Genomic DNA, 26,768 nt, shown 5'->3' on the forward strand with positions numbered 1-26,768 from the left:
GTACTAAGCTACTGTAGGATAAAACGGTCTTGTTTAAAGTTTGTCCCAAGCTATGGAGATGACAGCAAATTTGGGAGAAGGTACTTTGGTAGGACTTGTCAAAGTCTGCAAAACTTTGTGTTCTTTTCTGATTGAGGAGACGGGAGTCGGCTGATTCCTCTCCGGACATTTATTAGGAACATCAAGGCAGGTGGTACAGGGCAAGGAAGAGCCAGTACCAGGTCAGGAAGAAGTAAGAGTTTAGATCAGGCCTAAAAAAAAACAATCCAGCCTGACCCTCAATCCCCATGTCATTTTTTAACTAAGATTTTACTGCTTACGTTTTTAGTCCAGCATTTAAGTTAGTGTAACTTCTCCTAATTTTTGCTTCTGCTCAGCGTCTTCCAGCTCCGTCTTGTCGCTTGTTGTGAGTGCAGGGCGAGTCAGGTGTAAATCATGAGGGATGAGTGATTGTGAATTCTGATATTAAAGTCAGATTTCTGTGGTGTTTTTATTTTCCGGTGGCCCTAATCCTCTTCCAAAATAGTGTGAGAAAACCACGACTTCCTGCTTATTCAGTCAGAATTTAATACAACTGGGGATATTTTCAAAAAATATATAATGTGCCTTTAAAAAAAAAAATCTGCATACTATTAAATATTTGGCTTTCGAAAGACGAACAGCACTTAAAACAAGAGAAAACTTTTTATTTTATTTTTTGATGAAAATGACAGCTTATCAGTTAACGTTTTATACACATGGTTTATAACCATGCCATCCAAACCAATAAATACGGCATGTTCTAACATAAGACTAAAACAAACTCTCCTGCTCTGAGCTGAACTGCTTCCTCTCTCCCCAGACAGGCTGGAGGAGAAATAATGCTAATGAATTCGAGAGAGGGTCAAATGGGGGGAAAATACCAACATGATTGAGATTCCTGCCCAATTAACTGAAGATCACTCAAATGGTTGGAGAGCTTAAGAGGTTGTTATCTTGAAGCCCACTTTTAAAAAAAACCCCAAAACATTAGAGCGTTAAAGAGCTGGACCCCTGACTCCTCCCTTTTGGGTTTTTGTGTGTTTTCAATAAATATTCTGTCGCTGTAGAAAAGCGTTTTGACTCCGTCATGGGAATCTTAATGTCACTTGAGCAAATACAAAAAAACACAATTTACAAGTTATGATTTCATACATGAGGGGAGACAACCTGTGTGAAAACTAACTGGCCTCACACCCACAGCTACTGCCATCAAACCCTAACAGGATTTGGCAACGGGTGTTTTACATCGCCATGGAGATTGGCACACTTTTTATTTTTTTTCCTCCAGAATCGTCTTCATTCAGTCTCAAATCAAGAATTTGCAATCATGACCGGCCTGCTGAAGGATATGCTCTCAACTAGATTTAAATCTGAACTTTTAACTAGTGTTACGTCCCGCTACCCTCACCCTGGTTCCTTCTTATTTCTTTTATAACGATTACGGGAGAGAAGGGCCGCAACAATAAGTGAGTAATGATTTAAACAAAAGGAACAGAGTAAAGAAAACAAAACGGGCACCTGACGGAACACAGTGTGGTGGGGGCTGACCTGAGATGTCCGATCAGTAGATCATGTTGCTCAACCAGCTGGCATCCATTGAGAAGGGCGAGCCCTCGCGACCCCTCATCCATCATCCATTAATAGTTTTAGTTTTCTTTGTCTTTAAATATATAGGGTTTTTTTTCTCTTTCCCTAAAAACGCACCATTCGTGATTCCGTCGGCGGTTGGTCTTGGCAGGCGTGTAACTCCCTGGTGCTAAAATTCTTTAGCGTCCAGCAAATCAAAGCAAACGAAAACAAACTTCATCCCGACCAAAACTCCCCACGCTCACCTCTGGGTGGATCCGTCCCGAGGTGAAGGTCCAGAGCCTTCCCGCACCGTATTTTTCAATTAATTTTCTAAACCTTAAACTCCGCTGCTGCAGCAGCTTCTTACCCGCCACCATCACTCATCAATCTCAGGTGCACCTGGGCTGGCTGTGCCCCGCCCCCCACCACCAGTGAACTGTCAAAGGTGCCAAAAATAAAAACAACCAAATAAACAATCAGGAGACGGAAGCAAAGTGTGAGCATGTAACACTGGGCCGCTTTACAACTTTGATTTACTTTTTGTGAGTCAATCAAAGTTGTAGTTGGTGGTGATTTGGGTCATTGTCTTCCTGTAAAATCTCCTTTAGGACTTTCAGATAGAAAGTGTAGATCCCACTCCAAGGGTTACAGTGAGTCACCCTGGTGCCGAATCAGCAAAACAGCCCCATATCATGCTGTAAGACAGGCTCTGCTTAAGTGAGCTCTTGATTCTACAGGTCTGGTAGTATTCAAAGAAACGTGGCTAACGTGGTATTATGTACTTACTGGGTACATAGTGCCTTTCTTTAACTCAATCAAGTACCAATGTTGCGTTTGGTTGTTATAGAAAATGCTGTAAATATCAAACATGACTTAAAAGAAATTTGATGCCTTGAAATTGGGCCTTTGTGTCTTTAAGAAGCTTCTACTCTTTCCAACCCTCCGCCTTCAGTACGTCATCACAGTAGCGTTGGGCTGAGAAGTGGCTCATATAATGAGCTCAGCAGACTCAGTTCTTCCAGGTGTTTGCTAATTGCTGGTGGCTAGTCTGAAGGAGCTGAGTGAGGAAGTCACAGGGGAGAGCTGCTCTGTGAGGCGGAACAGGAGGTTCAAGGATTTCTTAAACTAGCAAAAAAAAAAAAATAATCAAAGCAACATGCCAGGTGTGTTTTTGATGAGGGAATAACGTTACAACATGATGTTCATTTTTTTTTTAAAAGTTGATTTTATGTAATACTGCCTGCACTCCTTGGAATATAATTAATTCATGATTTAACAATTACTTTTTCGCATTGAACTAGGTTGGTTTGTAAAGCTTATTTTCACCTATCAATTAAAATAATTAAAAAACAGTTTCTTGTATTTATTTTTGCCTGATATTAAAATGTATTTGATCCTCTGAAACAGAAAAATTCAAAAGCAGAACAAATCCTCAGGGTTTGGCAAATACATTTTCTCAGCTGCACACATGGCTGCTCCCGTTCCACAGATGTTATAGACCCTTATTGTTAACATCTAGGCATTTATTTATTCTCAAAAAGCCACGCAGCCATGCAGGTATTTGTCTACAGTCGGTCATCTGTACGAAACCATCAAACGTTCTCCGCTAAAAGCTGTGGCGCGTACTATAAGCCACGGAGCAACTTTATCCTTTTCCACTGTGCTTATCCAAAAGAAAAGCATCAAAGAATAAATCAATGTTTTCCACAAACTGAGCTCTGCACACAAAGTAAATCCAAGAAATATCGATTTTCACGTTAGCCCCGCAAAAGCGGTGGCGAACTGAACAAAGTACACGTGTTTCCCCGACCAGCAGGAAGAGGCATCAGAATGTTACAGTCTGGTTCTGGTCCGGTTCAGCTGGATTCAACAAAACAAAGTGTGGGAATCATTCAGTCAGAGCACTCATAACCTCACTGAGCAAAATCTAAATAGTTGATCTGTTATTGTGCTCAAAGTAAGGCTTTTTAAACTTTGAGGAAAATATGGAAGAAAACTACATTTGTACACTCAGTTCTGGTAAAAGTTTGCAAATGCTCGTGAGGTTGAATTTCTTTGTAATTTGGAGTTATAAATGTACAGAATCACAGGTTCAAAATTATGAGGGCTCAAATATGAACCCTCTAATATTTGGAAAAATGTCGCTTAGGAAATTGTTTCTTGAACCCAAACATTTTGCAGTCCTAAAGAAGCTTTGGCATAATTTTTAGCTGAACATTTGACAAATCTTGGTGGAATTGGCATAACTTTACCTTTTTCTAGTGTCCTGGTTTTAAACGTTGCCCTTAAATTTTCAAAAGGATTGTAGTTGAGACCATCGCTAGAAGCTTAATATCAGACTGGCTTTTTCCAGCCTGTGCTTTGGTCCGGCTCTACAAGAACAAATTATGGCATGGAAACTTTGAAACTAGCATTTACAAAGGCTATACTTGCTATAAAATCTTCCAGAATTTAACAAATGTAATCTTCTGATTAAATTGTATCCAATCACTAATGTTTCCCCACGAAGTATGTAAGTATGTTTGACGCTATGAAGCTTACCAGAACCTCCCTGCGCTGCGAACAGAGAAGTGCCGAGCCGAACGACGTGGCTGTTGGCTGCGTTTCCTTTAACTGTAATTGAAAATTGAAAGTAGGAAAATAAATTTGCTCAATGGAAACACTCCAATTTAAAAAAAAAGTGAGGTTGTTTTTCAGCCATATCAAAACTTCTTCCACATCACGAGTAACGTGCTCAGTAGCCGAATGTTACTACTGGCGGAAAAAATAAAAGAACAAAATGGCAGGAAGAGTTAGGAGGATGATGGTTTGTTTTCTTTGGACAATGTGCAGCTGGCTCCACCAGAGGCTCTTCTGTGAGAGCTCTGGCGTCACCAGTCATGAAAAGTCGTTAAATTGTGTTTAATTCAAACGTGTTGAATCCATGGCTCTTCTGTGAAATCGCCCACTAATTTCCCCAAAACGTCACAGCTGCTGCCAAGTAGCAGGGGGTTTTTCACTACAACACCTGCATAAAACGCAAATGTCTCCTCTGATGGCTGATAGATTAATATAAATCATCTGTTTTCATCCATCACTGGCATAATTTTTATTCACATGTGATTTCATTTTATTTCTTATTTAATGGAAACACCAAAATTGCTAAATAGCTTTTTCCACATTAGCACCACGTAGACAAAGATTTACGCACATTTGTAATGGAAACGCAGCTATAGCTAACTCAATATTTGGAAGCGTGGCAAACACGGATTGAACAACTTCGTTCACTTTCTCCGCTGCCATCGCTAAAACTAAATTTAGTTTAGAAATCAGACAGAAATCAACGTCATCATTCACAACCTTTCCTAATGTTCGCTGATTGGGCCGGTTCCAAAACGGCCCAATCAGCCGTTTTGATTGGGCCGTAGTAAGGCCCAATCAAAACGGCAAGATTAGAATCAAATTGCATAGTAAAGCGATGGCCAGGCTAGCTTAAAGCTTCAGCCAGGCTAGCTTAAAGCTTCAATATGAAATTTCTACACTACTTGATAGCTCCTTTACAAAAGTAAGAAAGCTACTTTATTCTCTTCCACCTCTTACCAATTAAACCACACCGCTTCAAGTGAGGCTTTTCAGCAAAGTACCTTCTTACTAATTCTAAACTGTCAATTGTAATTGTGCTACATAATAGCGAATAGAGATCATAGCTTTTAACCCCCGTTTTTTTTTTTTTTTTTAATTCCTCTCCATATGTCTAGGAGGGAGAGAGAGTGTAGAGCCATTGCCATATGACCTAATTATCTCTCATTAGTGGCCCCAGTAATTACAGGACCTTTTTCCAGCTCCATCTCCTCTCTCGCACATAGAAGGGGATTTCAATTAGGCTCGCCTCGCAGCTTTCCTCTGCTTCTCTCTCACGGCTAAACCCCACTGTCACCTGTGTAGTCAAGCATGGCCAGGCAGCGGGCGGACTCTCACAGGAAGCTCGCGCGTAAGGACGTGTGAATTTCTTCAATTTGACTTTATGCATTCCCCATCACGCGCCCATCAACGAGACATGACAACGAAGGCAGCCGGAAGAGGTCTCTTTCGGCGGCGAAGAGGAAAAAATAAGCTTTTACGCCATTATTTTCCGTGAGGGGCGCATCATGAAAAATACATCAGAGACAAAGTATGTATTACAATCCGACTTCCTGTCACGAGTAAACAGCGGTGTGATATGAGCTGTGCAAAGTCGCAGGTATCTGAGCAGCAGAAAATAGCCCCATCAAGTGAGATTTTGTCAAGCATAAATAGGAGGGGAGAGGAAGATGGAATCAGTGGCCATTATTTCTCCGGCTGAGAGCGAAGTTGGATTCCCAAAAGGAAGACACTGAGAGTTGGTGGTAAGAGGAAAAGGCTCGTCCGCCACTCAAGCTTATCACTTATCTCTCGCTTCACCTCGAAGAGTCAAATCACCCTAATTAACAGCGAGCGAGAAAGAAAGGGGGGGAAATCGATCCTTCAAAAGAATAATTAACCCTTTCTGTTCTCAATTTCTTCCCTCCCCCCAAAAAAAGTTGATTGGAATTGACTGAGATTACCTTAATTTTCGTTAATTGCGGCTCTCGGTCAAACCAAAGGCTGTTATCAAGAATCTGTAGCATTGATGCCAGAGGAGAAAGAGAGTCTTATTACCGCTGTGTGTTTCCCCAACTGCTTAACAGAGAGGCGTCAAACGAAAATGCGACACAGCAAAACGGATGAGTTTCATTATGCTTCGCACCACACAACCACAAGGCTACACTGTTAGACCTTTCATTGTAATTTTACAGTAACTTACTGGCAACACTGTTGCCAGCAAGTTACTGTAATTACCATTCTACAGTACCCTTACTGTTATGATATTTCACAGTTAATTTTTACTGAGTGTGCTTTACAGTTATAACTGCTTTACTGTAAATGTAGTTTATAGTATAATACTGTAATTGTATTTTATAGTAAAGCTGGTCTACTGTAAACTTGTTTCACAACATAATGTCAGGTTTACTGTAAATTAAAGTTTACATTTTTTTTAATATAAGAATATTTTACCATAAACCGAAAAATTTCATAAAAGAAATTTTAGTCCAAGTACTGTGAATGACAACAGGTATTTATTTTCAGCAGATTTGTAGAAATAAAATCCATTTACATATTCGCAATGTCATAAAGAACAATGTCACAATACAATATAATGTGCTGTAAAACAACAAAACCATAGAACACATTTCCTACATCAGAAGAACTTTTATTCCATTCGTCAAACAAAATCAATGGGATCCATCTTGTGGAAGCTGAACTGTAAAGAATAAGACAGACAATGTGGGAGGTCATGAGATGGTCAGGAAGTTATCTACATTTTCAAATCGACAGGAAGGCTGACAAATTAAGCTGAAGTGACAATGTTCAAATGCATAAAATCTTTGTCATAAAGCAGCATTAAGTTGATAATTTGTTTTTAAAAAAATCTATTGCACTGAAGTGATAATAGAAGCTGCATAAAGAATGAGCAGGACTGGCTTCACTTCAGGTTTTTGGATTGTTTATGGCAAAAGCAGTCAGTCAGTCTTCAGTAATTCAAAAGATTGTGTACTACAAATGTCCCCAAGGGGACGATGAAGTACAACAATCTTTTTAGTCATTTTGTTGGTGCTGACGGATTACTGCAAAGGTGTGCCTAATAAACTGAAAACTGCATAGTGTAAAAATACACCACACTTAAACGACTACACACTTATACATTTCTGTGATTTATTAAGAGATGCAGCGACATCCACTTTTTACCACGGACACAGAAAAGATGCAGGCTACTCTAAAGGGCTATTGTGTAGGAATCACATGCCATTTATAAATAATCATTAAAATCGTATTAAAAAGGCTAAAGTAAAGTCAGAGCATGCAAGATAGGAGAAAAAGACAACAAAATAATAAACATTTGGTAAAATACTTACCTAGTTGGAAGTCCTCCATTCAAATTCAGCAAGTTGTTGGAGGAAGGTGGTGATCCGGGAGTTGACACTGACTACTTTCCTCTTGACAAGACTTCCCTTCTTGCGGCTTGTACCGACTTTGGCTGTGCATTTGGTACCAACATCTGGATTGATCCTCACAAAGAATCTTTTAACAGAAATAAAATATATTAATTGTATTTTTTTAAATGAAGACGTACAATACAGCAATCAGCTATGGTTCTTCATCATCAGTCAAACTGTCATTAAATTTAATTCATAAATGGCTTGGTGTAGAGTACTTACCGTTGTATCATCTCCAGCGTGGTGGATGCTGACTCCTGATACTCCAGATTGAAGACATAATATGACCCAAAAAAGACAGCAAGGACGCTGGCAAAGTCAGGCTCGAAAAATACCTTCTCCTCCATACTGACCATCCACCGGGTTGCAGACATCAAGCTATTTCCTAAAATAGACAAACCCTTGTCAGGCTAACACTAGTGAGTAAAAGTACAGACTACCATAACAATTACATACATTGCTACAAAAAAATTATATATTCCTCTTACCAAGCAAGATTACCCTTGGTGTAGTGGGTAAGGTCATTTCCATTTCAACAGACATCTTGGTGGACGATACCTTTAAAACATAAAAGGAAAACTCTCTTAAATATGAATTACTGGTAGTAATTTATATTTAAAGGGCCAGTTCACCCAGATTACAACAGGTTTTTGAGAACCTCACCCCGGAGACTAGACTAGACTTTACCCCTACATCCTGCTACCACTCTGAAACAGCGGATGTGAATGACAGTTTGTGGGGCTAAATGCATTTTTAAAGCATTACATTCCACAAGTACAGTATCTGAATGGCTAAGTACAATATGGGTTAGCGAAATGTTTGTGATTTGGGTGAATTGATCCCTTTAACAAATTAATTGAACAATTCTGATTTAAGATGTGTGTTTTAAGTTAAGAGTCGATATAAAATTAAAAAGATTCTTACATCAGCCAAGATGAAGATTGAGTCCTCTTTTTCTTCAAAGTACTTCATCAATAACAGGATGGCTGTTGTGGCGATCTGGTGGTTGTTCATCTCTGTGTTGTCACACTCACGAAGCAGAAGCTCAATATCCTTGTTCCACTTAAGTCTCTGGCTTTGGAAAAAGTTCCAAATTCTCTTCCCCTTAGTAAGGAGAGCTTCACTGAGGCGTGTGTCTATCTCAATACTTCTTTTTTTTTTTTACATTGATTAAGCCGTATTCGAAAGAACAGGGGCGATTTAAATTCTTGCGCAAGAAAGTCTCAAGTAAGAAGCCTGAAGTGTTGCTAGTGGCTCCGATTTGTGAAATAATCAACACCTTGGACTGAAAATGGAACGGAACATTCCAGAGCGCTCACCCCAATCATTTGGGCAACATCAGTATGACTTTCATGCTAAGTGGATGTAAGCTTTTAAGGTTCCCAGGATCTCCTCTGTGTTATTTTCCCCCCGCCCCCGAAAAAGGTTAGGTAATTATATTAATATGACACTCAATATAGCAACAAGGCAGTTCAAAGTGCTTTACATGAATTAAACTCAAAAACGCATAAATAACACATTCTTCCATCTGCCACCTCCTACTTGGATTCCCTCTTAATTTGTTTCAGTCTTGAGAATAAAAGCAAATAAAAAGCTCAGTTGAGGAACTGCCGAGGTCGGTGAAATAACGTTGAAAAATGGACCCGTGGCAAGCGTTGGGTCGCGCAAGATTAACTAGCCGAAGAGAAGGGGGGGAAAAAATGGCTCGCTCCCCATGTTCTCGGCGTGGCAAATAATTCCTCTTTAATCAACATTTCCACATTTGTATGAGTTATTCTACATTCACACACCTTGCTGGGGAACATAAAGGTGTCTGCGGGGATTCTTCCTGGTAGGAGTTATGGCTCCCATAACTCCTACATACACCGCCTGTGTATCCATTCATCGTGTTTGGAAGGAGAATCACGGAGGCCTGGACTCCATCCAGAGCTGTGGAGGAAAGAGAAAAAAGAAAAAGGCTCTGGAGAAAAATGTACACAGTGATGTGTTCAGATGAGGTTGTTCAGCGAGATAGTTGAGAAGTATTTACAGCTGGGGGTAGGAGGGAATGAATGCTGTAACCCCGTTGCTCATGGGTAATTATTAAAACCGCCATTTCAAATGAAAAATGGGGGTTTCTGGCGTCCCACGGGAAAATAATTAAAACGCCTACATCATTTATGACAGAGTCTTCAGAGGAGTGGTGCAAGTTTCGGACGCAGCTCTATGTATGCAGTCGGTGGGTGACAGGCGACATGACAGCTGCATTTCGACACGTTGCTAGGCTTTCGCGGCGAAACAAAACTGGGCAGTAAGAGGGGAAATTGGACGGACTTGCTTTTAAGAGGGGATGCCAGCCATGCAGACTGATGCGAGTGACACCCGGGGGGCCACTCCTGAGTGACTGCAGCTTAGTGAGAGATGACACGACGAGTGCCACGGCGCTGCCTGCCTGCGCGTCCCCGGTGCCAGCGGCGACCCACTTCCAGCCCTCTAATTGCAATTCCCTCTTTAAAACTGCATTGCTGCGCAGACGGGAAGGTTCAACGCTCAGCTGCAGCTTAAAATTAATTAGACATAATGAAAACTGTTTTTTTTCTTTCTTTTTCTTGTCAAATATATGGGTCGTAACCACAATTATGAAATGATGACAGAAGTGTGTTTTACTGAAACACATCACCGTCCCACCACTCTTAGCTCCAGCTACGCATTCACACAGAAAATACTCCACAAAACGCTGTTGCACTTTCTCTTTACTAGCTTCCTTCGTCTTATCATTTTGAAACATGGCTCCCGTTGCAGAATAAACTTTTAAGATCGATCTTCATTATTACTTCCATGAGCAGCACGCTGTTGTGTGACAACATTCTTCCTCTGCTCTTGCGGGCCGTAAACCGTTCACACAGAAACCTGATTGCAGTGACATCGTTCAGTAGGATGAACAGGCACCTTTAAAAAATGGATTTCAGCAAAAAATCAGAATTGAGGATCTTGCTGTGTGAATGCAGCCATAGTGAGGCAGCAGGGCTATGACACACACATTCAAGGATGTGGGTCACACGCTTAGAAAGACACACACACACAGAGTGTAGGGAAATCTCTCACCCTGCTGTTCTTAGCAAAAGCTTCGTATGTCAGTAATGATCTTAACGGATAATACAGTTGCGTCAATAACGGTCTTAACGGGGACAGAGACACATTACCTCACTGCGTGATTCAACCAATCGCCGTCATTGTGTTTACGCGTCACTGCGTTGCATAAAATCCGTTTTCGCCCTGTGATCATCGCGCTCATCTGCCCGGCAGCTCTCTATGAAGAGCGCTTACCTTGTGTAAGCAAGAAAACGGACAAATTGAGAAGTAGCTTTGTGACCCGATCTCTTCCTCGCAATAGACGGATGCGCAAAGTTTTTTTTTAAAGCTCAACAGCGGGCCACCACAGAGATTTCTTTTTTCTTTCCCACTTTTTCTGTTCTTATTCAGCGCCAACAAATATCAACAGATTCAGTTGTCATGAACTGATTGATCGGAGAATGTTCCAGGGTTTATAAGCCTGGCGGTTACTTGTCCCTCCACCAGGCTAAGCGTTGTTTATTTTAAATGGAGTTAAATGGTTTATTTTGTTTATTTCATTTTAGTTTAAAATAACAACACAACAGCAAAAGCTATACTATCCAGTTTTTCATTATGAACACATTTTTTTGGCATATTTGGAACCCCATATTTTCTAACTACCAATTAACATACACCATAAAGACCATTAGACTTCAAAGATAATAGTGACTGGACAGTGAGGCAAACGTCCCTTCGATCAGAAAATATTTAACTCAAGATATTTTAATTAGTCTTTTGTTTAATATTTGATTAAATATTAATAAAAAAATTTTTGGTGCATCCATTATCAATAAGATTGCTACCTACTGGTCTTTACTCTGACACAATCGCATCACACATGCACTTGTGATACACATCAGTCCAAAAGCAAAATATTTTTTGTTTCTGGACTGAATCAACTTTTACAACTCCAAATTGTAGCTTTTTGATTGGTTGACAGTCATAATGGGTGTCTCAGGACTTCTTGAGGTTTGCTTTTCTGTTTGTTTCCTTTTATTGAATATGCGGCTGCTGCAATCGCCACGTCTTTGAATGCTTTGCACAAAATGGAAGCACAAAAAGAAAGTCCCTTTTCAAATAGTACATTACATTGCACTTACAAATAGCTGCATACAAAAAGGAAACAAGTGAAAACAGCACCTGACAGCCGCCTGATAAGCGTAGGAGTTGTGATGGGTTCCTAAGACGCTCTAACTGTTCATAGAAACTTTACCAGCGAAAGAAAAACGCCAGCTGAATGTTTTCTGGGTGATAATCAAAGCAGAGATGAAAGGCGCCAAAGTAGCAAAAAACATTTCCAAAATGTGTAAGATGTGCCAACATGTGATGCTTTAGCCGAGCAATAGAAAAGTAGCTAGGTAAGTAATCCTGGTTACATTTAGAAAACACTGCTGCATTTGCCTAAAAAAATCAGAAGTTTGCACAAAGATGTAGCAGTGACGTCACATCCAACTTCAACATTTTCCTGTTGGAGTCTGAAAACCAACACTGTACCACTGACGCACATAATGTACGACAGCGTATTGGAGTCATGGTAACACAGAAGAGAGAAGCAAAAACAAAACTCAAATTTTGAGATTTATCTCAGAAATGTTAGAGTAAAGAAAAAAAGGAATAAGGAGATTAATCTCAGAATTTTTCTAGAAAAAAACAAGGACATTTCTGTGTTTCAAAAGTCAAAAATTTTATTGTTTTCCTAGAAAATTTCTGAGATTCATTTAAAAAAAAAAAATTGGGTTTATTTTGGCAAAAAATGTCACTTTTTTAACTGTTATTTTTGCCATAAAGACGGTAAAGATTTACTGTTTTAGTTTACTTTTTTAAAATCTCCAATAGCCCTACTACGCCGTCCAAGACGTAGAGCCGGTCTTTCTAGACAAACTAGAATTTGATTAAAGAAGACTAAACGTGGCTGGTGTGAATGCTCCCTCAAAGAATGTCTTGACTGCAGCCCTGTAGTCGTTTATTCCTGTTATGATGTGTTTCTTCGAGACAGTTGTGACAGTATTTGATTTTTTTCTGTTGAAACATACTAATGTATGTTTCATTGTGTTCATTGTGTTTCTTCTTCTGCCAGTGGTAGCTGGCCTGTACATTGAACACTCCAGTAAGCAAACCCTACTTTCAAAATACACAAAGAACACCACAACAGATTCTTCTAGCCTTCAAATTGGGGGGGGGGAGAGAAAAGGGATCGCAACATGAATACATAACGTCTTCTACGCCGTTTTATCAAACAGCTGCACTGAACTTCCCAAACATTGTTAGATACCGCTAGCAGAATCTGAAGTGGAATGCAATATAAAACAGTATGGCATTCACTTTGATGAGCTAATCCAAAGATATCATCTTAAACCAGATCAGTGTGAGGAACGAGGAAACGACGTGGGCCGCTGGCCAAGCCGGTGAGTGTGAGGAAAATATAGTGACACTCATCCTCACAGTAATTCTGTTGTAAAGGAGTCCGCCAGTCTCCCGATGTAAATTTATTGAGGCGGCTGTAAGGTTTTACAGCCGGTGCTCTGCACTGGATCTGAGAATATTTGCTCAGAGCTGTTGGAAGTTATGATCCCACATTATGTTTCTCGTCACAGAGGAGCCATAACCTCTCCTCGATTATCTTAATTACTGTTAAAACAGCCGCCACAGGCCGAGCCACAGATTACCAGATGGACTGCAGCTTGGTTAAATAAATAAATAAATAAAAGGCTCGTTTCGCGAGCTACAGCAACCAGACCAACACAGAATATATGAAGCAAAATAACACGGGGTTCTGAACATTGTTTACAAATGAAAATTAAAATGGTACCTAGATTTATATTCAGCCCCACTGAATCAATAAAACCAAATGTTTAGGACGTCTCTACTAGCTTTGTATATTCGAAGATTATTTTTTGGTAAAATAGTTAAAGCTATTTTAGTAGGGTTGGGCGATAAAACAATAACAATGTATATCGCGACATACTTGATGAATATCAGTAGATAATACGGTTGGGAGAATTTTGATCATTTTCACTGAGTTTGTTTTCTGGGCTGCACTTCTCGCTGCTAGCATCAGCTAACTCACTCACTCTGGGTAGCTAACAAGAACTTGTTGAGTAACATGCGCAGTAGCGGCTTCCTGTTGATCCCTCAACGTACACAGGCGTACTTCACTGCTCAGAGGTCCGCGCCTAATTCAGGCGGTGGTTTAGGCATGTCAAATGGGTTAAGGTTAGAGTAAGACCTCAGGTAAGGCCTAAATAGGTGAAAGGTCAAGGTCAAATGAAGGCATGAGGGCCATAAATAAAACAAAAAATAATTATTGATCTCGACTGACAGGAAATTCTTGTATCGCTAAACGTTTTTTAGCCCTGGCTTGCAGGGTTTTCTGATTTATTTTGTTTGTTTTTTTTTAGGGACAACAATCTAAAAGCATTTTCAGTTGTGACTGAAATAATACGAGAGCGAAAATATCTCCTCGCTCGCCTACTAATCCCCTCAGAGTCAACACGAGACACATGTGGCCTTTACCAGGCCGCGCCGCTTCATCACTTAGCTTGTGTCAAGATCAACAGATCAATTTTTAGGGAGCGCAGCAAAAAGATTAAGGAAGAAACATCTCAAAACGAAGCCCCTCGAGTTTGTTTCCCAACATGAAGTTGATTTTAGCTGCGCGTCTCCCTACAGACGCAGCCGCCTGTCTTTCGTAATGAGCAAAGCTAACAAACCTTCGGAGGGCTCCGACCACAGAGGGAGCTTAATTAAAGAATAATGTGCTTCTGTTGTAATTAATACAGATGTTGGGAGTGATGTGATAATCTAATGCTGACGAAACGTGGCCTGCCTTTTGCGTCGCCTGTCGGAGAGCGAGAGCTATCGTGGCCACTTGGGAGGTAACGTCAAATAAATACCTTGAAATTGGAAATTTAATGTGATTTCACAATCCCGCTCTTCGGCTGCACAACGGTGAGATGTAATTCTCCTCAGGCTTCTGTTTTCGTTTATGTGTGCGAGGAAACGCCGGCAATTACAGGAGTTATTGCAGAAAAACTTATAATTTATCACGTCTGAACTCTTATTCTCTGGATGTGTCAGTGTACCTTACTTAGAGCGTGTGGTCTCCCTCCTACCTAGCAGTGAAGGAAAACAACAAATTCATAGATCACAAAGTGTGCTGCAGCACCTACTGATGTGAGCGTTCTAGTGAGTAAGCACTAACAGAAAAACCTAGCCTAGCAGTGCAACACTGCAGGTTAAAGGTGAAGGAGTCTGCATTAGAGTTGTGTGTTTTGGGCTCTACTACATCCCACGTCCTAGTCTGATCATCTTTCATTCAAAATATAAAAAATGTACATTGGAAAAACATTGATGGCAAAAGCACTGCTAATCCACTTCATTTCCTTTTGCCACTCCTATTTAATTCTCTCAGTGTTTAAAGGCTTTTGTGTTTTAAACAGCTGAAAACACAGCTCAGGATGTATAAAACCTTTAAACTTTGTATATAACATGAAAAGTATACTGATTTTTTAAAAGTTATTCCTTTTGTGGCTTTAGGATTGAAACCTTTTCAAAGAGGAAATCTGTACTCCAGGTTCCTCGTCTGTGTGGCAAAAACAGCAAAAGCAAAAAAGTGTTTGTTTGGCTCAGGAGAACTGGTTTGCCCAAGGCACCATTAATGCAGAAACCACTGCTGGCACCTGATACGAATAGCATTTAGCAGTCTTTGTGAGTATTCCTAAACTTCCTCTCTAGCAGAGGCTCAGCCTTAGCTTTGGAGGAGAGGAACATTTGAAATTCTAGAAAATGTCCATATGAAAGGGAATAGAAATGATTCTTAATGTACTTGAATAAGAGCAGCGGCATTTAGGTCTTTCACGCTGCATGCCCTGACAGAGGCTAAAGTGAGTAAGTCGTCATCTCGCATTAAAATTCATATTGTATCACCGACTGGGGCTGAGCCCATTTTCTCCGCTGTGCTCTCGCCATGAGCCACACAATAGTCAGGGAGACATCTAATGAGGCAGGAGAAAAAATATTAAGAGGGGAAGTCTTCAGGAGTTGGCTTTCTCAATGGTCGGTCTTCAAATTCAATAAGAAAACCTTTTGACGGAGCTTTAGGCAGGTGGGAAGGAGAGGACAAAAGGAAGAAGGGCCCGGAAGAGTGACTAAGATGGGCTGTGACAATGTCAGCTTTGGTCTGGTCAGCTTGCGTGGATGATGACTGAATATGAGGGCAGCTTATAATATAAAAAAAAAGGATGGGTTTGCCAGGTTATTTAGGAAAATAGCTTATAGCCAATGAAAGCCAAAGAAGCATTCACCCTGGCTGTGGAATCGTGGACTGTATCTTTACTTTCAAGGAGTTTGCTTGTCTGGTCCAAACTTGTTTTGCTATTGCTGGAAAAGTTTTACAACTGTGTCCTCCGTGGCTTTTTCAGGAGGGGTGGTGTGAGATGCCAGGGGATGCTTTAAAGCAAGTCCTCCCCAACCCCCGGGCCGCGGACCGGTACCAATCTGTGGACCACTTGTTACCGGGCCGCACAAGAAATAATTCAATATTTCCTTTATGTATTATAGTCTGGAGGATCTTTTACTTTGAAAATCCTTTTACCGGATTCTCTCGGTTACATCTTGCGCCCTGACATTGAGCATTCCTTGTACAAAATGCTGTTTCCACATATCATCTCCGATGCCACGGACTCTCGGTTGCGCCATGTCAGCTGTTGGGGATTCCCCGCCGTGCTCACCGCGATTTCTTATTGGCTACCTGTCACATTCAACAGGCTGCGTTCTCCAGATCAACAAATCTCTGTGACCGTTTCGTTCACCCATAGGTTTGGGTGAGCACCTGTATAAAAGGTGTGTGTGAATACAAATGCCGATGTGATTGCACATGGACTGTTACGCTTTGAATGGAGTATGGGAGAGTCTCCAGTCACCTGGCAAGAAACTTCACCACCTCGCCTGCTGAGGTCAAAGGGATCAGAGAGCTTAGCAATGCTGGTACATGATAGCCTTGCTTCTGACATACTGCCCTAAGGCAGCTCAAGCTACAATGTAGTAGCTTGTCACCAGAAGCTTGTGAATATGTGCATGAATAGGTGAGCGACCAACTGTAGTGTGAAGCGTTTTGTATTCCTCTGCACCTTGATAAAGCGCTATTTTGGATATCCTCATCTTCAATAAAGTGTGTGATGAAGACAATACCAATATATTCAAAATATATAGGGATAATCCCCCTCATTTGCTTTTGCTGCTCTTCTGTAAATCTCTGTATGTCCGAAGGCATTGGAGTCAATGATCGATTGAAGAGATGGTTGGAATTTCCTCCTCCTCTCTGCTCTTTGGTCCAGCTCTGCATCCATGAAGCCTCCTTTTCAACTTCTCTGGGATTTTGTCCTGCGTCCGGTATAATTTCAGATTTAAGATGATGCTCCGGGTTGTAAAAACAATACATACATTAGATGCCATGGGTATGCATCATAACAATTGACCAAAAGTAAAAAGGTAAGAGTAAGTCTACAAAAAGAACAAATCAGAACTAACATAACAAGAGCGACTCTACCGTGAAGCCACCATTTATACATGAGGCGACAAGCAAGCTGTCCATGTTCAGGATTGTACTAGATCCTGGATTCAAGTGTCTGAAATTAGATTCTTACGGAAAGTAGTAAGGTTCATTTTTAGAAACAAAGTGAGTCAAGGAGGTTTGGACTCTGATCAGGATTCCTCTCTTTGGAGATTTTCAAGGAACATCCTACTTTGGGGAGACCCAGAGTCCAAGTCTCAGTATTTGCTGGAGGAACTATATAAAATATCCCTTCTGGCATGGTGCGTCCCCAGAATCACCTGGAAACCTGTTACCTCTGTGACCCAATCTCAGACAAACAGAAGACCACTGATGAAGACATGGATTGTCACTAGCTTTAAAAAAAGTACGAATGTTTGCATAGTCACTTGTTTTCTTCTCTTCAGGAGATTCTGGAGGATCTTCCCTCTGCCTCAGTCATGAACCAAGCAGAAAACAGATTTTACCTTTGACCTTGTGGCTTCACATGGTTTAACCTTTGCTTGCCTTTGATAGTCTTGAGCCAGCTCACCATCTGGTTAGTTTTTTTTTGTTTGTTTTTTTAGTGTAAGGCTATTAAAAAAAATCTATTTGCAAAGTTTGCAATTGCTTCTGATTGCTTTTGTACTGCGGCTAATTGCAGTCCTCCTGCGCCACTAAAGCTCAAGAAGGTTTGGTTTCCATTTCATTAAATGCAAAAAGCTTCTTTTTTTCCCCAAAAAGAACTTGAACCTCAGGGAACCTTAGGTATAATTTAGGGAATTATTCCTGCATATTTTATAATAGAAAGACTTACATAATCTTTTTTTTTTTAGCCCTTTATAACACTAATCTAGCATGTTTATAGAGTAAAACCGTCCATGGGATTATCAGCTTTTAATAACCTGTCCTGTTTGTTTATTTATACACAGATTTTTTTTTGTAAACCTTATTAATAATCCTGCCAACAAGCTTGTATTTACAATCACGGGCGATGAAACAGCAACGCACGGAACAAATCTACAGCCAGACCCGGACATTTTAATCTCCACTTGACATTAACTCATGCAATTTTATCAAACAGCTGCTTGAAGCCAAGGATCATCCTCCTGTTTCTGTGCATCACTAATTACATATAATTACACACACACACACACACGCACACACACACACACACCCACCCCTGCAGAAGCAATTTTAAATGCTGGTTGTTTGGTGTCAGCCATCTTGTTTGAAATTGTTTCAAGGCAGAAGGATTTGGGATATTTGCAAAAAGGAAGAATTTCTGCTCTGGTGTTAGTCTGTGTTTTATGCGCGGGAACAGGGCGCAACACCTGTCATGACTGGCTTGATGCTGCCCCCTAGTGGCAGCACTGAGTATTTAACTCATTTACAGTTTCTTCCATTTGCTGAGACACTAAAATTAAAACTGCCTCTGAATTAAAGGGGAGTAAAGTGTCTAAAAAAAATTATACTCTAAAAATTAAAATATTTTATAAAATTAAATTATTATAATGATAAAAAAGTAGTTTTCCCAAACAGGACTCTAATAAAATCATATTTGGTAATGTACACTTTAAATTGTCTTCAGACAAAATATGTGCATATTCTGGCATTTTAAAAATGTCTTTTTTTACTACAATATTACTACTTCATTCAGGATAAAGATTCACTTTTTCAAATATGATTTTCAATATGAAACTTGCAATAAAAGTAATATTTACAGTAGGTAATGTGTAAATGAAAATGATGGTGGACCATAAATGGTCCAACAGGCTCAGCAGATGGACAATGTCAGAAAATTGTGCAATTTTAAGGTTAACAGAAGGCGAATCATGTTCAGTGTGTCTATTTTTCTAAAGTCATCATTTTGGATTTTTCTTCATATGACTGCTGCTACAGTCAGATTTATTTCCTGTGGTTAAATTAAGATTAGAAACCAAATAAAGAAACTAGTTTGATGCATTTTTTGATCATTTCCTCGGGTTTTTCTGGAGTACAACAAAACTTTAAGCACTCAAAACAAGCATCTCAGCACATACAAGATTTTATTTTAGATACAAGAAAATGAGATCATTTACACTTTTGAAATGATGTTAGCATAAAAACAGAAGAAAGAATGTCTCATTTGTAAAGTTGGCTTTTCCAGACCTGCAGTTTCAGTTCAACAAATACTCAAGCGGTACATTTTCTCTTCTGTGCTGATTCTAGTACAGCATGCTCAACACCTTTACTTATTATTATTATTATTATACAAGTCAAACACACCAACGGGTCAACTTTCTTATTCTCTCTTAGTAGGAAGCAGGAAATCAGCTCCCCCTACTGGCCACATCATGACACTTTGAGTCCGGTGAATCTGATTAATGGCAGAGAGTCTTCACTCAGCTGCCCTTAAGATGTCGCCATTTATTTATTTATTTTTTTAACTTTGCCACTCTTGAATTTGATAAACGGGATTGAAAGCGAAGCCAGTGAAGGCGGCGGAGGGAGACGTTCCTCACTCTGTGTTTACACGTCTTCCAACAGTAGCAGCAGCAGAGAGACGGCAGGCCCGTTTCTCAAACACACACACACACACACACACGTTACCAAAAGTAAACTCTGGTGCTAAGTCTTAGCTGAAGCTAGCGGTTATTGAGCTCCAGCTGTTGGCGTTCGCCTCATTTGGCCATGGAAGACGCCACCTCCTTCTCCAGACTCTGAGCGAAGCGGTGGTTGAGGAAGAGGAGCTGGCCGTGAGGAAGCAGGCGGCTGAGCAGAACGTCGATCCGGCTGCTCTTCAGCAGGACCTGGAGGAGAACGGTTGCTACGGTGACAATTTGCTAACAGAGAAGTAGTTTGTTTTGTTTTTTTTTACAGGAGAAGAATTTATTTGTGTTTCTGAAACAGAGTAACTAACATTTCTAGGATCCGTTATTGTCAAACATGCCCACAGAATGATGCTGCCACCACCGCCAGACATTACAGGAAGGATGGATTTCTCAAGTAGGATAAGATTTCCTTAATGGTCAGAGATCTATTTGAGTTTCATCTCAACGCTGAGTGACAGATCTCAGAAACAAACAAAAAAAAAAAGGTTTTCCGTCAAACGCTCAATTTTCCCACCGTTCTTTCAACTTTTGAATTAAGTGGTTTACTGAAGTTTGAGTAAAATTAACTTATGTATTTAAAACAAAATTCACACCGAATCCCTTCTCTTTGGTTGATCAGCCGATACAGACGTCTGGAAATCAGCCCCACTGTTTCCGACTCTGCGACTATATTTAGCCATTTTTCAGATATATACAAATATATATTGTTGCTATATTTAGCGATTTTACAGGCAAAAAAAGAAGAAAAAAAAAAAGATTTTCAGCTGGACTTGGTGGGTCGGGATTTTTAAAGATCGGTGATCAGCCAGAAAACTGCATTCGGTGAATAGATCAGTTATTAGTTTGTGAAAGGACGCAACTAAAAAAATGGTTGAACATGTTACGAGGAGAAATTAAAAGTTAAAGTGGTTTCTTAAAACACTGGAAAGAGAGAAATTTGGAGATTGTCATCATTTATGACAAGAAGATAAAAGATGGTTTCATCTCCATTAAGTTTGTTACAACTACACACTATGTGGAATATGAATCTGGGCTGGCAGTAAGAAATCCAAAGCCATAAGAAGTACTGTACTGCGCCATTTACTATCATGACAGCATCATGCGCCTGGATATGATCAGAAAATGTTCTATATAAAAAGTTTCAACATCTTCTATCCAGGACCACATTTGAACCACAGTTTTAACCAAATGTTTCTTTATCCTGCCTCCTGCTCACCTCGCTGCCCTGCCCCAGCATGTGCAGGTTGTCCAGACAGTGCCTGGTCAGGTTTCTTAAGATGTCCTCAGCCAGCAGCAGGTTGTCGTGAGGCTCACAGGCCAGCGTGAAGCCCAGGCTCTGGACCCCCAGCCACAGGACGCTCATTTCCTCAGAGAAAGGGTCGCCCGCTCTCAGACGCACCACCCCGCTGTCTGCGTCCTGCAGGACCAGAGCCTCGTCGCCCGGCACCGCGTCCACCAGCTGCCGGCCACTAGCCTCCCGCGACAGGGAGACGGCACTTCGGACCCGCCTTCGTAGGAGAAACGGCATCACAGTTACTTAGACATTGTTCATTTCAAATTGTGGCTCAAAATAGCAAAATAAATGTTTCTCCTCATACTTTTTTTCTTTACAAACTTGAACATAAAATGCAAAAAAAAAAGAAGCTTTTTTCTTGTATGTGCGTTTACAGTAGCTGGAGATCATTGGAGCCTAAACACTGCCCCCTACCGGCTAACCAGTGTAACACACTGCCCCCTACTGGCTAACCAGTGCATTGCATTCCAGATTTTTTTTTTTTTTTTGCCAAGTCCACATTTCAGTATTTAGGCCAAAATGCTGAGGACTTGAAGAACATCTTGTTCATCTTTCCATAGCAAGAGACCTTTGCAAGTAAAATAATTGTTATATTGCATTAATTTTATGTTAGGTGAGGAAATTTGAGTTGATTTAAGCATCGGTCAGACCATGTATCAGAGGGCAACTGAGAAAAATGTGAGAACATCAGTATGGAAAATACATATATACATATATTTATTTGAAATCAAAGCTGAAGCCAAACTGGAACAAGTGGAGCAAGTCGAAGAGAAGAGCGATTTTATCCAATGTGTTTTTCTACACTTTTCCAGCAAAGACATTGACCGACTTCTTCCACAAACGAGGAAGAGGTTTGCTGTTTGAAGTAGCCAATCAGGCGTCACGGTCTGTATAGAAGCAGCCCTGATCCCGCCCACTGAGTTTGAAGGGTGAAGTTGATAGTTTAAATTAATTCACGATGTGCTTCAGCAGATGAATAGGGGTTGGCGATATGGACTTAAAATTTTATCACAATATTTTGTAGTACTGTTGTGGTAACAATAAAAAAGATTTAAAACAAAACTATTACAAATTTTTGTAAGAATTCACGGAGCAACTAACATATGCTGTCCTTGAAACACTTCGCTACTTCAAAGAAGTTTCTTTCTTCAAGACGCCACATAATGAAAGAAGTGTGATTCATATCTCTAACCTGCATATTGAAACTTCATTTAATCTGATTTTTGCATCTTGTGAAGCTCTTGAGGGTAAAAAAAAAACTGCACAAAAATATTTTTGGTCCGTTTTATTTCAACATTAACTGGAATTTATCGTGACAAACTATGAATCAAAAGTCTTGTAAGAAATTGATCACGATATTGATATTAGAAATGTCCGCCCCTACACGGGAACATTTAATAATTGATCAAATCATAAAAATTCTGAAATGAAATCAACACATTCATTATATGAAGGACAAATATTAATTATATTTCTAATAAATTATTTCAGCGTTTTCCGTTTTAATAAATTAATGACATTTAAATCACTTCATAAGTTCTACTCTGTCACTCTGTTATGTACAAACACTACATAACTTTAGTGTTTGATGCATTTAATGAACAGAAGAAAAAAAATCTGAATTCTGAATATGTTGTCGAATAACCAATCATTAAAGGACCCATGCAAGGATTACAGACCTGGATTATACATGTGGGTTTGTGTGACCACAAAACAGGACAAATACATTCCTGTCGTTTTCACCACCCCGGCGGTGTCACTCTTGTTTGGGATTCATAATTAATAACTAGTCCCAGCGTACTCACCTGGCCACCACGGAAACCTTCTCCTTCTGCAGGAGTCTCCTCTCCTCCGGGGTGAACTCGCGTTGTTGTTTGGACAGAACCACCTCGTCTGGACCGAAGAGCCGGGAGTAAAGCACCCGACTCTCCCCGGCGGACAGAGCGCCGACTGGGCACACGGTGTGGATCAGGAAGCACCGCACCATTTCTCTAAAACGTCTTTCAAAAACCTCTGAAACGCCGCTCGGGTTCTAGGAACCATTTCAAAGAGCCACTTTGCATCCTCGGGATCTTTAACTTCCGCGTTGGTCAGGTGATCACTTGACCGGGTTGCTGCAATGCGATGTTTTAACCAGCAGAGGGTGCTCGAGATTTTTACATTTTTTTCAGTTTTGTCTATTGTTTATTAAACGGATTAAAATGTACATATGCACATACAGTCAAACATTTATATATTTACATCTATATAAAGGTGTTTTGTTTCTACATATCGCACAAAAGAAGTTCTAAAATGTAAGAAAGTCTACAGAAAGCTGACTGTCACCAGAAGACAAGCAGAGCCAACTGGTTATCAAACAGCTGCTGCTTCTTCAGAGAGGCTCTGCTCAGTTAATGTGCGTGCGTGCGTGCGTGCGCGCGCGCGTGTGTACACGTGTGTTAGAGGTTAAACTGCTGTGACAGCGATAAAAAGAAAGACCACATTCTTTTCGCCATTGCGGTCGTCTTCTCGTATTCTTTCCTGACAAACCCGCAACCATTGAAATGCAGAAGTCATGAGGATGTTTGTGTTCCTGGAGTGTCTCATTCACCCAGACTGGAGCAGGATGATACATGTATTCAATTCAGAAAAATCCATTACTGTTTAGAGGGCCGCAACTAATTCGAAATGTCTTTAAAAAGTGACTTTTTCCATGTTACAAAAGTAGGGTCATGTGACTTTAATGTAATGTGTCAGGTTATGTGCTACCTACACCAAGTTTCAACGTATGTGTTGTGTGTTCAGAGCGGCGTAGTAACATGACATTTTACAAATCGTCAAAAAAAATTTACATTTTGCTGTAATGTGGCAAAACGACCTTCTTGTTTGTTTTGTTCCTTACATGGTTTGGGACAAAAACGCAAACACATGGGTTTGGGCAAACCACCATTAGGGCTTCAATCACAAGGGCCACTCTAAGGAAGCCACATCGTCATGTTGCATGAAACAGAGCATGTGTGGGTGAAGAGCATCTCTGTGACACCTTATGCACATTTTCCTCAGCTAAAAGTCAACCACTACAGCTAATAATTAACCAAATATTTCCGTGAACATTCAATGTGAAAGTGAAGCCAAGTCGCTCTGCCTGACCCCGCCACAGCTGTTTGACGCGAGCCGCTTCTCAATCCGGGGTCTCATCGACTCGCAAAGGCAACAAGCGTGAGAGCCGTGCAGCAGTTCGTGTCTGGCTCCCCACAAGAAAAAAAACTTAACCAGAGTTTCATTGTTTTGATCTGTGAGTCACATTTCCATGTGATGAAACATACCAGCTGAGTAAGAAGAACAGGATGTGGTGAAGGGAAGGGCCGCCGGCCAGTTCCATGGACCAATCAGGACAAGGTGCGCCAGTTTGAAATAGAGGAAGCTTAAAAACTGCACGTTTCAGCATTTATTTATTTATTTTGGTCTGCTGTGTGCATTCTTGACAAGGTGGAATGAAAACATCCTCGGCATGTGACAATATCATCAATCGCGAAAGAGACGATGTGCAGAAAGCGCCGGTTCCTGAAAAACCCTCAGAAGCAAAGTTCATTCCTGCACGCCCACGGGCCACACCGTGCCTGGGCTGCATGCTTTGATTGACGGGTTGCAAGGCTGGTTGATTTACTGGCTGGTTTGTCAGTTTACTGTCAACGCCTCAGCAACCCGGTGGTTACAGGTCGCAGCAAGGCTGGAGGTTTTTGGTGCCAGGTTCAGCCTTGTATCATTTCAGTTTTCTGTGTAAGTACATGCAAAGGGTAGCTTCTGTCCACAAATTACATTTGTGTCATTTTTGACACAAATGGCCTAAATTGTTTTTGCCTAAATCATCTTTAAGGCCATTATTTCAGAAGGGTGACAACATACAGAATCAATTGAATAGAACCTTTGTGACAACTTGAAGTAGGCTGATATATCCCAACACATCACGGCTAATTTAAACTAATTTAAGAACAGACATCCGGCCATAAGCTGCATTTCCATGACAAACATGCATGTTGATACTCTGCTGATGTCAAAATATTTAAAATTCACATATCCATTAAATAACAAATCCAGGTAACTAAAAATCAAATGATTTTTTTCTAGAAGAGATTTATACAGTTTATATAACCTAGTAAAATCCAGCCCATTGTTCTGCCCAGACTGAGCGTCTGGACCCTCTGCTACTGAGAGATGAGTGCTTTCTGGAGCCGTGGACGCTGTCGAGGTTTTAAATGACTGGATCTGATTTGACCTAATCGCTAACGTTTGACCGTGTGAGCATTTTACTACAACTTTATTTGCTCAATGATTGGACGCGTGACCAATACGGCCTGAACGTCTTCGTGTCGGCCACGTTTCCAATCCAGCGAACAACAGCAAAAAAAAAATTGTATCTTTACTTTATCAACTTTATCAAAAATGTTAAAAGTGTTTTCAGTCAAGCCAGTGCCAGAAAAACAACCAAGTTTTGTCATTTTTCATCCGGCTTTGGGTTGAGGCTTTTTATGGCTGCGGTCAAGCTGCATATCGTCAAAACCTGATCAGAAAACGACGCTGGGATGTTTTTATGTACAAAACTGGTACATAATGCTTTCCCTTTAAAAATGCCAGAATTGATCAGAATTTGCTCAAATTAATTGATTTCAAAGTAATAATCCTTCACTGAGGTCAAAGCATTTTCATCTATCGGGGAATTTAACGTGTCTTTAAAGACTTATTTACTTCATTGCTGCCACTGCTTTTCCTAGTTTGACATTGGGTCAATTTATTTTTATATGTCCTTGTAATGAGTGACTGTGTGCTTTCTTGATCAGTTCTTGTAAGACTCAAATATGTGTTTTTCTAACACTTGCTCTCCACTGAAAAAATAAAAATCTTAGACATCTTAAATATTTTATGTACTTTCTAGGGCAAATATCTTAGTACACGTGAAGTAAGACAAAACTAACTTACAGGTAACTCGTTCTAAGTCAATAATTCCTTAATGTTGATGAAAAACACTCATTCCACTGGAACATTATTTTACTTATGACATTTTTCCTATGTTATAGATGAAATAATCTGCCAGTGGAACTAGTACATGTTTTTAAATGATTGACTTAAAACAAGCTCTGGTCTTGCTGAAAAGCTTTTGTCTCATTTCAGGTGTACTAAGATAGAAAATGGACCAAAACTACTTTGAAAGATTTTGTGTTTTTGCAGCGTCTAGGATGGGTCACGTTTCCGACAACACGTGCTCTGAATATTTGTTTTGTTTCTTTAACGGGAGAACTGTTAAACTCTCGTCAAGGCCCGTCATGCAGCCGGGGTCTGCCTCCAAAGAAAGGAATGTGTGTGTGTGTGTGTCGGAGGAGGGAGCGGACACGTGCTGGAACAAAGAGGCCACGCCCCACGCTGGCTGCTGGAGGGAGAATTTGAAAAAAAATAAGAGCAGCTCTGTGTGCAGGAAAAGCAGCGGGCCCCGCCAAGCAGAGCAGAGGAGCAAACAAAAGAGCAGATGTGCTACACTTAGAGTTCAAACATGGAAACAAGCTTCTCTGCGCACCGGAGGCTCGCTCTGCAGGTTTATGGAGCCGTCTAGATAAGCAGTGGGAAAAAAAAAAACACAAACAAATCTGAAAGTAATTCAAATC

At 40.4% G+C, this 26,768-nt stretch overlaps 1 protein-coding gene across 1 annotated transcript; it reads right to left on the reverse strand.

Moving 5' to 3' along the window:
* Nucleotides 1-19,275: 19,275 nt before the first annotated feature.
* On the reverse strand, nt 19,276-23,233 carry ap5s1 (adaptor related protein complex 5 subunit sigma 1). Its single transcript, XM_032548148.1, has 3 exons — nt 22,938-23,233; nt 21,055-21,346; nt 19,276-20,036 (listed from the first exon to the last, which is right to left on the reverse strand). Exons 1-3 carry the CDS (start codon nt 23,117-23,119, stop codon nt 19,908-19,910), a joined length of 603 nt encoding a protein of 200 aa, XP_032404039.1. The 5' UTR covers nt 23,120-23,233; the 3' UTR covers nt 19,276-19,907.
* Nucleotides 23,234-26,768: the final 3,535 nt, after the last annotated feature.

This window comes from Xiphophorus hellerii, chromosome 19 (assembly GCF_003331165.1).
Source record: "Xiphophorus hellerii strain 12219 chromosome 19, Xiphophorus_hellerii-4.1, whole genome shotgun sequence".
NCBI lineage: Eukaryota > Metazoa > Chordata > Actinopteri > Cyprinodontiformes > Poeciliidae > Xiphophorus > Xiphophorus hellerii.